The sequence below is a fragment of the Oncorhynchus nerka genome, linkage group LG2, assembly GCF_034236695.1.
Source record: "Oncorhynchus nerka isolate Pitt River linkage group LG2, Oner_Uvic_2.0, whole genome shotgun sequence".
Lineage (NCBI taxonomy): Eukaryota > Metazoa > Chordata > Actinopteri > Salmoniformes > Salmonidae > Oncorhynchus > Oncorhynchus nerka.
In genome coordinates this window covers 8807853-8820727 of record NC_088397.1, presented here as the reverse complement: position 1 = coordinate 8820727, position 12875 = coordinate 8807853, and the positions used below count along the sequence as shown (strand labels likewise).

At 54.9% G+C, this 12875-nt stretch overlaps 1 protein-coding gene across 1 annotated transcript in view; it reads right to left on the bottom strand.

Annotated features, from left to right (window-relative positions):
* Positions 1-7843, bottom strand: part of hecw2b (HECT, C2 and WW domain containing E3 ubiquitin protein ligase 2b) — an 88491-nt gene extending 80648 nt beyond the window's left edge. The window contains exon 1 of the mRNA XM_065022724.1: positions 7184-7843. Within this exon, the coding sequence (XP_064878796.1) occupies positions 7184-7553 (370 nt within the window). The 5' untranslated portion in view covers positions 7554-7843. The remainder of the gene's footprint in view (positions 1-7183) is intronic.
* Positions 7844-12875: the final 5032 nt, after the last annotated feature.

Here is a 12875-nt window from a genome sequence, read left to right as displayed (position 1 = left end):
TCCTCTTCCCCTCCTCCTCCTCTCCTCTCCTGTCCGTTCCTCCTCTTCCCCTCCTCCTCTCCCCTCCCCTCCTCTCCTCTCCGTCCCTCCTCTTCCCCTCCTCCTCCTCTCCTGTCCGTTCCTCCTCTTCCTCCTCCTCCTCTCCTCTCCTCTCCTTCCCTCCTCTTCCCCTCCTCCTCCTCTCCTCTCCGTCCCTCCTCTTCCCCCCTCCTCCTCTCCTCTCTGTTCCTCCTCTTCCCCTCCTCCTCTTCCCCTCCCCTCCCCTCCTCTCCTGTCCGTTCCTCCTCTCCTCTCCTCTCCTCTCCCCTCCTCCTCCTCCTCTCCTCCTCCTCTCCTCTCCGTCCCTCCTCTTCCCCTCCTCCTCCACTCTCTCCTCTCCTGTCCGTTCCTCCTCTTCCCCTCCTCCTCTTCTCCTCTCCTCTCCTCTCCGTCCCTCCTCTTCCCCTCCTCCTCCTCTCCTGTCCGTTCCTCCTCTTCCCCTCCTCCTCCTCTCCTCTCCTCTCCTCTCCTTCCCTCCTCTTCCCCTCCTCCTCTTCTCCTCTCCTGTCCGTCCGTCCCTCATTTTCCCCTCCTCCTCCTCCTCTCCTCTCCTGTCCGTTCCTCCTCTTCCCCTCCCCACCTCTCCTGTCCTTCCCTCCTCTTCCCCCTCCTCCTCTCCTCTCCGTTCCTCCTCTTCCCCTCCTCCTCCTCTCCTCTCCTCTCCTCTCCCCTCCTCCTCCTCCTCTCCTCCTCCTCTCCTCTCCGTCCCTCCTCTTCCCCTCCTCCTCCTCCTCTCCTCTCCTGTCCGTTCCTCCTCTTCCCCTCCTCCTCTTCTCCTCTCCTCTCCTCTCCGTCCCTCCTCTTCCCCTCCTCCTCCTCTCCTGTCCGTTCCTCCTCTTCCCCTCCTCCTCCTCTCCTGTCCGTTCCTCCTCTTCCCCTCCTCCTCCTCTCCTCTCCTCTCCTCTCCTTCCCTCCTCTTCCCCTCCTCCTCTTCTCCTCTCCTGTCCGTCCGTCCCTCATTTTCCCCTCCTCCTCCTCTCCTCTCCTGTCCGTTCCTCCTCTTCCCCTCCCCACCTCTCCTGTCCTTCCCTCCTCTTCCCCTCCTCCTCCTCTCCTCTCCGTTCCTCCTCTTCCCCTCCTCCTCCTCTCCTCTCCTCTCCTGTCCGTTCCTCCTCTTCCCCTCATCCTCTTCCCCTCCTCCTCCCCTCCTCTCCTGTCCATCCCTCCTCTTCCCCTCCTCCTCTTCCCCTCCCCTCCCCTCTCTTCTCCTGTCCGTTTCTCCTTTTCCCCTCCCCTTCTCCTCTCCGTTCCTCCTCTTCCCCTCCTCCTCCTCTCCTCTCCTGTCCGTTCCTCCTCTTCCCCTCCTCCTCTCCCCTCCTCCTCCTCTCCTCTCCGTCCCTCCTCTTCCCCTCCTCCTCCTCTCCTGTCCGTTCCTCCTCTTCCCCTCCTCTTCCTCTCCTCTCCTCTCCTTCCCTCCTCTTCCCCTCCTCCTCCTCTCCTCTCCGTCCCTCCTCTTCCCCCCCTCCTCCTCTCCTCTCTGTTCCTCCTCTTCCCCTCCTCCTCTTCCCCTCCCCTCCCCTCCTCTCCTGTCCGTTCCTCCTCTCCTCTCCTCTCCTCTCCCCTCCTCCTCCTCCTCTCCTCCTCCTCTCCTCTCCGTCCCTCCTCTTCCCCTCCTCCTCCACCTCTCCTCTCCTGTCCGTTCCTCCTCTTCCCCTCCTCCTCTTCTCCTCTCCTCTCCGTCCCTCCTCTTCCCCTCCTCCTCCTCTCCTGTCCGTTCCTCCTCTTCCCCTCCTCCTCCTCTCCTCTCCTCTCCTTCCCTCCTCTTCCCCTCCTCCTCTTCTCCTCTCCTGTCCGTCCGTCCCTCATTTTCCCCTCCTCCTCCTCTCCTCTCCTGTCCGTTCCTCCTCTTCCCCTCCCCACCTCTCCTGTCCTTCCCTCCTCTTCCCCTCCTCCTCCTCTCCTCTCCGTTCCTCCTCTTCCCCTCCTCCTCCTCTCCTCTCCTCTCCTGTCCGTTCCTCCTCTTCCCCTCATCCTCTTCCCCTCCTCCTCCCCTCCTCTCCTGTCCGTTCCTCCTCTTCCCTCCTCCTCTTCCCCTCCCCTCCCCTCCCCTCCTCTCCTGTCCGTTCCTCCTCTTCCCCTCCCCTCCCCTCCTCTCCGTTCCTCCTCTTCCCCTCCTCCTCCTCTCCTCTCCTGTCCGTTCCTCCTCTTCCCCTCCTCCTCTCCCCTCCTCCTCCTCTCCTCTCCGTCCCTCCTCCTCCTCTCCTGTCCGTTCCTCCTCTTCCCCTCCTCCTCCTCTCCTCTCCTCTCCTTCCCTCCTCTTCCCCTCCTCCTCTTCTCCTCTCCTGTCCGTCCGTCCCTCCTCTTCCCTCCCCTCCTCTCCTGTCCTTCCCTCCTCTTCCCCTCCTCCTCCTCTCCTCTCCTGTCCGTTCCTCCTCTTCCCCTCCTCCTCCTCCTCTCCTCTCCTGTCCTCTCCTCTCCTGTCCGTTCCTCCTCTTCCCCTCCCCTCCTCTCCTCTCCTGTCCGTTCCTCCTCTTCCCCTCCTCCTCCTCTCCTCTCCTCTCCGTCCCTCCTCTTCCCCTCCTCCTCCTCTCCTCTCCGTTCTTCCTCTTCCCCTCCTCCTCTTCCCCTCCCCTCCTCTCCTCTCCGTCCCTCCTCTTCCCCTCCTCCTCCTCTCCTCTCCTGTCCGTTCCTCCTCTTCCCCTCCTCCTCTCCTCTCCTCTCCCCTCCTCCTCCTCTCCTCTCCGTCCCTCCTCTTCCCCTCCTCTTCCTCTCCTCTCCTGTCCGTCCCTCCTCTTCCCCTCGTCCTCCTCTCCTGTCCGTTCCTCCTCTTCCCCTCCTCCTCTCCTCTCCTGTCCTCTCCTCTCCTTCCCTCCTCTTCCCCTCCTCCTCTTCTCCTCTCCTGTCCGTCCGTCCCTCATCTTCCCCTCCTCCTCCTCTCCTCTCCTGTCCGTTCCTCCTCTTCCCCTCCCCTCCCCTCCTGTCCTTCCCTCCTCTTCCCCTCCTCCTCTTCTCCTCTCCTGTCCGTTCCTCCTCTTCTCCTCTCCTGTCCGTTCCTCCTCTTCCCCTCCTCCTCTTCTCCTCTCCTGTCCGTTCCTCCTCCTCTTCCCCTCCCCTCCTCCTCTTCCCCTCCCCCTCCTCTCCTGTCCGTTGCTCCTCTTCCCCTCCTCCCTTCCCCTCCCCCTCCCCTCCTCTCCTGTCCGTTCCTCCTCTTCCCCTCCTCCTCTTCCCCTCCCCTCCCCATCTTCCCCTCCTCCTCCTCTCCTCTCCATCCCTCCTCTTCCCCTCCTCCTCCTCCTCTCCTCTCCGTTCATCCTCTTCCCCTCCTCCTCTTCCCCTCCCCTCCCCTCCTCTCCTGTCCGTTCCTCCTCTTCCCCTCCTCCTCTCCTCTCCTCTCCATCCCTCCTCTTCCCCTCCTCCTCCTCTCCTCTCTGTCCGTTCCTCCTCTTCCCCCCTCCTCCTCTCCTCTCCTCTCCCCTCCCTCCTCCTCCTCCTGTCCTCCTCTCCTCTCCTCTCCGTCCCTCCTCTTCCCCTCCTCCTCCTGTCCGTTCCTCCTCTTCCTCCTCCTCCTCCTCTCCTCTCCTGTCCTCTCCTGTCCTCTCCTCTCCTCTCCTTCCCTCCTCTTCTCCTCTCCTGTCCGTCCGTCCCTCATATTCCCCTCCTCCTACTCTCCTCTCCTGTCCGTTCCTCCTCTTCCCCTCCCCTCCTCTCCTGTCCTTCCCTCCTCTTCCCCTCCCCTCCTCTTCCCCTCCCCTCCCCTCCTCTCCTGTCCGTTCCTCCTCTTCCCCTCCTCCTCCTCTCCTCTCCTCTCCATCCCTCCTCTTCCCCTCCTCCTCCTCTCCTCTCCTCTCCTCTCCATCCCTCCTCTTCCCCTCCTCCTCCTCTCCTCTCCTGTCCGTTCCTCCTCTTCCCCTCCTCCTCTCCTCTCCTCTCCCCTCCTCCTCCTCTCCTCTCCTCTCCATCCCTCCTCTTCCCCTCCTCCTCCTCTCCGTTCCTCCTCTTCCCCTCCTCCTCCTCCTCTCCTCTCCTGTCCTCTCCTCTCCTCTCCTTCCCTCCTCCTCTCCTGTCCGTCCGTCCCTCATCTTCCCCTCCTCTTCCTCTCCTCTCCTGTCCGTCCCTCCTCTTCCCCTCGTCCTCCTCTCCTGTCCGTTCCTCCTCTTCCCCTCCTCCTCTCCTCTCCTGTCCTCTCCTCTCCTTCCCTCCTCTTCCCCTCCTCCTCTTCTCCTCTCCTGTCCGTCCGTCCCTCATCTTCCCCTCCTCCTCTCCTCTCCTGTCCGTTCCTCCTCTTCCCCTCCTCCTCCTCTCCTCTCCTGTCCTTCCCTCCTCTTCCCCTCCTCCTCCTCTCCTCTCCTGTCCGTTCCTCCTCTTCCCCTCCCCTCCTCTCCTGTCCGTTCCTCCTCTTCCCCTCTTCCTCTTCTCCTCTCCTCCTCCCCACCTCTTTTACGCTGCTGCTACTCTCTGTTTATAATCTATGCATAGTGACTTTAACTCTACCTACATGTCATATTACCTCAACTAACCTGTGTCCCCACACGTTGCCTCTGTACCGGTACCCCTTGTATTTAGCCTTCCTACTGTTATTTTACTGCTGCTATTTCATTATTTGTTACTTTTATTTTATATTTTTTACTTAACACTTATTTTTCTTAAAACTGCATGGTTGGTTAAGGGCTTGTCAGTAAGCATTTCACGGTAAGGTCTACCTACACCTGTTGTATTCAGCATTTCACGGTAAGGTCTACCTACACCTGTTGTATTCAGCATTTCACGGTAAGGTCTACTACACCTGTTGTATTCAGCATTTCACTGTAAGGTCTACTACACCTGTTGTATTCAGCATTTCACGGTAAGGTCTACTACACCTGTTGTATTCAGCATTTCACGGTAAGGTCTACCTACACCTGTTGTATTCAGCATTTCACTGTAAGGTCTACCTACACCTGTTGTATTCAGCATTTCACAATAAGGTCTACCTACACCTGTTGTATTCAGCATTTCACGGTAAGGTCTACCTACACCTGTTGTATTCAGCATTTCACAATAAGGTCTACCTACACCTGTTGTATTCAGCATTTCACTGTAAGGTCTACCTACACCTGTTGTATTCAGCATTTGACAATAAGGTCTACCTACACCTGTTGTATTCAGCATTTCATGGTAAGGTCTACCTACACCTGTTGTATTCAGCATTTCACTGTAAGGTCTACCTACACCTGTTGTATTCAGCATTTCACGGTAAGGTCTACCTACACCTGTTGTATTCAGCATTTCACGGTAAGGTCTACCTACACCTGTTGTATTCGGCGCATGTGACAAAGGGTCTGAATCCTTTCTGAATAAACTGTAGCTAATATACACACACACTGAGATTATCTCAGCCTGCCTGGCTGTGGTCCAGTGTATTCATCACATGCATTTCACGTAGTGCCCCCAAAACATTTACATTTACATTTAAGTCATTTAGCAGACGCTCTTATCCAGAGCAAAACAAACAAACAAACAAACAAACGCACATAGTGCTTTCACCTCCCTTCCCCATCCTCCCCCATCTCCCTTCCCCATCCTCCCCCTCTCACCCTACCTCCCTTCCCCATCCTCCCCCATCTCCCTTCCCCATCCTCCCCCTCTCACCCTACCTCCCTTCCCCATCCTCCCCCTCTCACCCTACCTCCCTTCCCCATCCTCCCCCTCTCACCCTACCCCATCCTCCCCCTCTCACCCTACCTCCCTTCCCCATCCTCCCCCTCTCACCCTACCTCCCTTCCCCATCCTCCCCTCTCACCCTACCTCCCTTCCCCATCCTCCCCCTCTCACCCTACCTCCCTTCCCCATCCTCCCCCTCTCACCCTTCCCCCCATCCTCCCCTATCTCCCTTCCCCATCCTCCCCCTCTCACCCTATCTCCCTTCCCCCCCCTCTCACCCTATCTCCCTTCCCCATCCCCCCTCTCACTCTACCTCCCTTCCCCATCCTCCCCTCTCACCCTACCTCCCTTCCCCACCCTCCCCACCTCCCATCCTCCCCTTCTCACCCTACCTCCCTTCCCCACCCTCCCCTTCTCAATCCTCCCCCTCTCACCCTACCTCCCTCCCTCCCCATCCTCCCCCTCTCACCCTACCTCCCTTCCCCACCCTCTCCTTCTCACCTTCCCCCTCTCACCCTACCTCCCACCCTCCCCATATCTTCCTTCCCCACCCTCTCCTTCTCACCCTACCTCCCACCCTCCCCATCCTCCCCCTCTCACCCTACCTCCCTCCCCCATCCTCCCCCTCTCACCCTCCCCCATCCTCACCCTACCACACTCACTCCCTCCCCCATCCTCACCGTCTCATCCAACCTCCCCCTCTTCCGCCCTCCCTCCCCTCCATCCTCACCCTCTCACCCTACCACACTCACTCCCTCCCTCCCCCATCCTCACCTTCTCATCCAACCTCCCCCTCTTCCGCCCTCCCTCCCCTCCATCCTCACCCTCTCATCCTACATCCCTACCTCCCCCTCTCATCCTCCCTCCCTCCCTCCCTCGCATCCTACCTCCCTCCCCCTCTTCTTCCCTCTCATCCTACCTCCCACTCCCCTCTTCCTCCCACCTCCCCTCCTCCCTCTCATCATCCCTCCTTCCCCTCTCGTCCTCCCTCTCATCCTACCTCCCGCCCCCTCTCTTCCTATCTCCTTCCCTCCTCTCTTCCCCGTCCCCTCTCGTCCTACCTCTCATCCTACCTCCCCCCCTCTCTTCCTCCCTCCCTCCCTCCCCTCTCGTCCTACCTCTCATCCTACCTCCCGCCCCCTCTCTTCCTATCTCCCTCCCTCCTCTCTTCCCCCGTCCCCTCTCATCCTACCTCCCGCCCCCTCTCTTCCTCCCTCTCAACCTTACTACCTCCCTCCCTCCCCCTCGTCCTCCCTCTCATCCTACCTCCCGCCCCCTCTCTTCCTATCTCCCTCCCTCCTCTCTTCCCCCGTCCCCTCTCGTCCTACCTCTCATCCTACCTCCCGCCCCCTCTCTTCCTATCTCCCTCCCTCCTCTCTTCCCCCGTCCTTGGTCTCCATTGAGGTTCTTGTTCTATGATTGATTTGTGTGTTTTTAAAATGTGAAGTAACTAAATGAATGTCCAACTTCCTGGGAATGGGACAATAAAGGAAAACTTGACACAACTTGACCCCCCTACCCCTTCTTCCTCTGAAGATGGTCTAGTCCTCCCCCTGTGTCTCACCGATGTGGTAGAGTCCAATCCAGTCCGTGGCGTCCACTTCCTCCTTGATGTCCCAGTTGATGACCAGGTTTTGGCCCCGCCCCATCGTGAACTCGTATGTCGACGCAGTCAGCGATGACCTGCTCTCCGAGGTCACCAGGTCCGTGTCGCTATTGGCCCTTTGTAGCCCGCCGCCATGACCCTCTCCATGACCTCCGACCCCTGACCGTTCACCAGCTGACCTTTCCCCGCCGTGACCCCTAGGGCCAATGCCATCACCGCCCTGGGCTGAGAGGGAGCGCAGGTTTTCAGGGCTGAGAGTGTAACGCATGTGGGGGTTGCGCCTCCTCACCACCAGGAGATGCTCACGAGCAGTGGGAGTGGTCGTCATGGTGACCACAGGGGAGGAGGGAGGAGGGGATTGGGGGTGAGATGGGAGGTGAGATGGGGTTGAGAGGGGTGGGGGTGATGGTGATGATGGGGGAGTGGTGGTGATGGGAGGGGAGGAAGGGTGGGGGCGGGGGCGGGGGGAGGACAGCCGTGGCGAGGGAGGGGCGAATGGTGGAGGTTGAGCAGAGGAGGGGGGAGAACCGTGGGGCTCGCCCAAAGCTAGAGCCAGAGAGGAGGGCCACAGGCCAGGAGGCCACAGCACAGGGTCAGAGACAGCCTGGTAGAGCCTACTAGAACCTAATAGAACATACTAGAACCTAATAGAGCATTCTAGAACCTAAGAGAACATATTATAATCTAATAGAACATAACAGAGCATACTAGATCCTATTAGAACATTCTAGAAGCTGACGCCCTAGCTACGGTCAGTAGAAGCCACTAGATTCAATACTACAGCCTGGATCCAACAAGCAGCCAAGCCCAGACACAGGTCAGAGGTTAGCTAACACATCTCCACTTGTAAGGAGGTTTTCCCTTGACACTGTGCCGCTGCCTGCTCTCTGGAAGTCAGAAATAGGTTTACTAAGGTGACTACTGTAAAGCACTTTGTGAGAAATGTTGCTGTAAAAAGGCTTTTATAAATAAAGTTTGATTGAGTGATTGTGGAATTTGAGGCCTGTGATCCAGTCTTCCTATTAGTTGAGATGAACAGGTAGTGAGGTGGGCTGATGCTGAGGTCACATCCTGTTCTCTCCTGTCTGGTCAGCGCTGGTCCAGCCCAGTTTCACATCAGAACATTTAGCTTCACTTCATTACTCAGTAAAGTACAACTGGAGTGGTTCAAGATTTCAATCTAGGGATGGGCTGTACCATGGCTCTTACATACAGGCCCTGAGGCTGCATGTTGGGAGGGGGGAGAGAGAGGGAGGGAGGGGATGAGGGGGGGCGAAGCTCCTCTCTCACCCTCGTCTGTTTGGGAAGGGGTGGTCTGGGGTAGGATGTTGGATTGTAGTCTAGTTGGAACTAGGGTGGTCTGGGGTAGGATGTTGGATTGTAGTCTAGTTGGAACTAGGGTGGTCTGGGGTAGGATGTTGGATTGTAGTCTAGTTGGAACTAGGGTGGTCTGGGGTAGGATGTTGGATTGTAGTCTAGTTGGAACTAGGGTGGTCTGGGGTAGGATGTTGTCCTCTTCCAGGGGGGACAGAATGGGGTGAGAGGGGGGAGAGAGGGAGACTGCAGGCCTGAGGTGGTGGAGGTGATGAAGGGAGGCTGGACACCTGTGAGAGAAAGAGAGACATAGAGGGAGGGGGAGAAAGTAGGAGGGGACGTCAGAGATACAGCATAACGCCCAGGATCAGCCAATGACAGGAGAATGACAGGAACAACAGAAGCTGTTTATCAGAGTTGATCACCATCATTGCAACGGCCTCCATTACACTTGATTTGGAACAGAACAAGCTACCCCCAGCTTCCTAATCAACGGCAGCCCTAACACTTGATTTGGAACAGAACAAGCTACCCCCAGCTTCCTAATCAACGGCAGCCCTAACACTTGATTTGGAACAGAACAAGCTACCCCCAGCTTCCTAATCAACGGCAGCTCTAACACTTGATTTGGAACAGAACAAGCTTGATTTGGAACAGAACAAGCCCCCAGCTTCCTAATCAACGGCAGCCCTAACACTTGATTTGGAACAGAACAAGCTACCCCCAGCTTCCTAATCAACGGCAGCCCTAACACTTGATTTGGAACAGAACAAGCTACCCCCAGCTTCCTAATCAACGGCAGCCCTAACACTTGATTTGGAACAGAACAAGCTACCCCCAGCTTCCTAATCAACGGCAGCCCTAACACTTGATTTGGAACAGAACAAGCTACCCCCAGCTTCCTAATCAACGGCAGCCCTAACACTTGATTTGGAACAGAACAAGCTACCCCCAGCTTCCTAATCAACGGCAGCCCCCTTGATTTAACACTTGATTTGGAACAGAACAAGCTACCCCCAGCTTCCTAATCAACGGCAGCCCTAACACTTGATTTGGAACAGAACAAAGCTACCCCCAGCTTCCTAATCAACGGCAGCCCTAACACTTGATTTGGAACAGAACAAGCTACCCCCAGCTTCCTAATCAACGGCAGCCCTAACACTTGATTTGGAACAGAACAAAGCTACCCCCAGCTTCCTAATCAACGGCAGCCCTAACACTTGATTTGGAACAGAACTGATCTTCCACTCAAATAAATATTGGACATGTATTTACTCGGTTGAGGGCTGCTGTTCCAGTTTCCCCAATAGCAACAGCAGACAAACCACAGATTGTGACTTCACTGTAACAGTCAGCCAATGGGTGATGAGGGAGGGACCCACTGGAGAAAACCCACGTTGTATCACTCCCCTGTTAACACAGTGTTTTAGATCAACCTCCCACACTGTTAACACAGTGTTTCAGTTCAATCTCCCTCCCTGTTAACACAGTGCTTTAAATCAACCTCCCTCCCTGTTAACACAGTGTTTCAGTTCAACCTCCCTCCCTGTTAACACAGTGTTTCAGTTCAACCTCCCTCCCTGTTAACACAGTGCTTTAAATCAACCTCCCTCCCTGTTAACACAGTGTTTCAGTTCAACCTCCCTCCCTGTTAACACAGTGTTTCAGTTCAACCTCCCTCCCTGTTAACACAGTGTTTCAGTTCAACCTCCCTCCCTGTTAACACAGTGTTTCAGTTCAACCTCCCTCCCTGTTAACACAGTGTTTCAGTTCAACCTCCCTCCCTGTTAACACAGTGTTTCAGTTCAACCTCCCTCCCTGTTAACACAGTGTTTCAGTTCAATCTCCCTCCCTGTTAACACAGTGTTTCAGTTCAATCTCCCTCCCTGTTAACACAGTGTTTTAGGTCAATCTCCCTCCATTCCATAGCCTGCCTCTTCTCTCCTCCATCCTACCTTATCTCTCCTATCTTCCCTCCCTCATATATCTTCCCTCCTCTCTCCTCTCTCATATATCTTCCCTCCTCTCTCCCCCCCTCCTCCCTCTCACTCCCTCGTCTCTACTCCCTCTTCCCTCGTCTCTCCTCCCTCTTCCCTCGTCTCTCCATCCTGCTCCCTCCTCCCTCTTTCCTAATCAGGTCTTAACATCAGTCGATCTGGCCCAGCCTGTGAGGGAATGACCCATAGTCACTCGTGGCATCTCTGGTGGGGTATGAGAGATGGGAGAAAGGATATAGAGAAAGCAATAGAGAGTGAAGGATATAGAGAAAGCAATAGAGAGTGAAGGATATAGAGAAAGCAATAGAGAGTGAAGGATATAGAGAAAGCAATAGAGAGTGAAGGATATAGAGAAAGCAATAGAGAGTGAAGGATATAGAGAAAGCAATAGAGAGTGAAGGATATAGAGAAAGCGTGAGAGAAGAGGAGACGAAAAGGAAGCAGAGGAGAGAGAGAGAGAGACAGAGAGAGGGAGAGAGAGAATGAGAGAGAGCGAGAGGGAGAGAGAGAATGAGAGAGAGAGAGAGAGAGACAGAGAGAGGGAGAGAGCGAGAGGGAGAGAGAGAATGAGAGAGAGCGAGAGGGAGAGAGAGAATGAGAGAGAGAGAGAGAGAGACAGAGAGAGGGAGAGAGCGAGAGGGAGAGAGAATGAGAGAGAGAGAGAGAGGGAGGGAGGTGTGTCCAGTCCACAATAACACTGCAGTTAATAACGTGAGGAGAAAGGCCATGTCCCATCCTGTGAATCCTTTATTAGTCTCCCTCATTACTAGTGTCCTGGTTGGAGGATTCTGGATGTCCTGCTTATAGCCTCCTTTATTAGTCTCCCTCATTACTAGTGTCCTGGTTGGAGGATTCCAGATGTCCTGCTTATAGCCTCCTTCATTAGTCTCCCTCATTACTAGTGTCCTGGTTGGAGGATTCTGGATGTCCTGCTTATAGCCTCCTTTATTAGTCTCCCTCATTACTAGTGTCCTGGTTGGAGGATTCTGGATGTCCTGCTTATAGCCTCCTTTATTAGTCTCCCTCATTACTAGTGTCCTGGTTGGAGGATTCTGGATGTCCTGCTTATAGCCTCCTTTATTAGTCTCCCTCATTACTAGTGTCCTGGTTGGAGGATTCCAGATGTCCTGCTTATAGCCTCCTTTATTAGTCTCCCTCATTACTAGTGTCCTGGTTGGAGGATTCTGGATGTCCTGCTTATAGCCTCCTTTATTAGTCTCCCTCATTACTAGTGTCCTGGTTGGAGGATTCTGAATGTCCTGCTTATAGCCTCCTTTATTAGTCTCCCTCATTACTAGTGTCCTGGTTGGAGGATTCTGAATGTCCTGCTTATAGCCTCCTTTATTAGTCTCCCTCATTACTAGTGTCCTGGTTGGAGGATTCTGGATGTCCTGCTTATAGCCTCCTTTATTAGTCTCCCTCATTACTAGTGTCCTGGTTGGAGGATTCTGGATGTCCTGCTTATAGCCTCCTTTATTAGTCTCCCTCATTACTAGTGTCCTGGTTGCAGGATTCCGGATGTCCTGCTTATAGCCTCCTTTATTAGTCTCCCTCATTACTAGTGTCCTGGTTGGAGGATTCTGGATGTCCTGCTTATAGCCTCCTTTATTAGTCTCCCTCATTACTAGTGTCCTGGTTGGAGGATTCTGGATGTCCTGCTTATAGCCTCCTTTATTAGTCTCCCTCATTACTAGTGTCCTGGTTAGTGTCCTGGTTGGAGGATTCCAGATGTCCTGCTTATAGCCTCCTTTATTAGTCTCCCTCATTACTAGTGTCCTGGTTGGAGGATTCTGGATGTCCTGCTTATAGCCTCCTTTATTAGTCTCCCTCATTACTAGTGTCCTGGTTGGAGGATTCTGGATGTCCTGCTTATAGCCTCCTTTATTAGTCTCCCTCATTACTAGTGTCCTGGTTGGAGGATTCTGGATGTCCTGCTTATAGCCTCCTTTATTAGTCTCCTCATTACTAGTGTCCTGGTTGGAGGATTCTGGATGTCCTGCTTATAGCCTCCTTTATTAGTCTCCCTCATTACTAGTGTCCTGGTTGGAGGATTCTGGATGTCCTGCTTATAGCCTCCTTTATTAGTCTCCCTCATTACTAGTGTCCTGGTTGGAGGATTCTGGATGTCCTGCTTATAGCCTCCTTTATTAGTCTCCCTCATTACTAGTGTCCTGGTTGGAGGATTCTGGATGTCCTGCTTATAGCCTCCTTTATTAGTCTCCCTCATTACTAGTGTCCTGGTTGGAGGATTCTGGATGTCCTGCTTATAGCCTCCTTTATTAGTCTCCCTCATTACTAGTGTCCTGGTTGGAGGATTCTGGATGTCCTGCTATACCCTC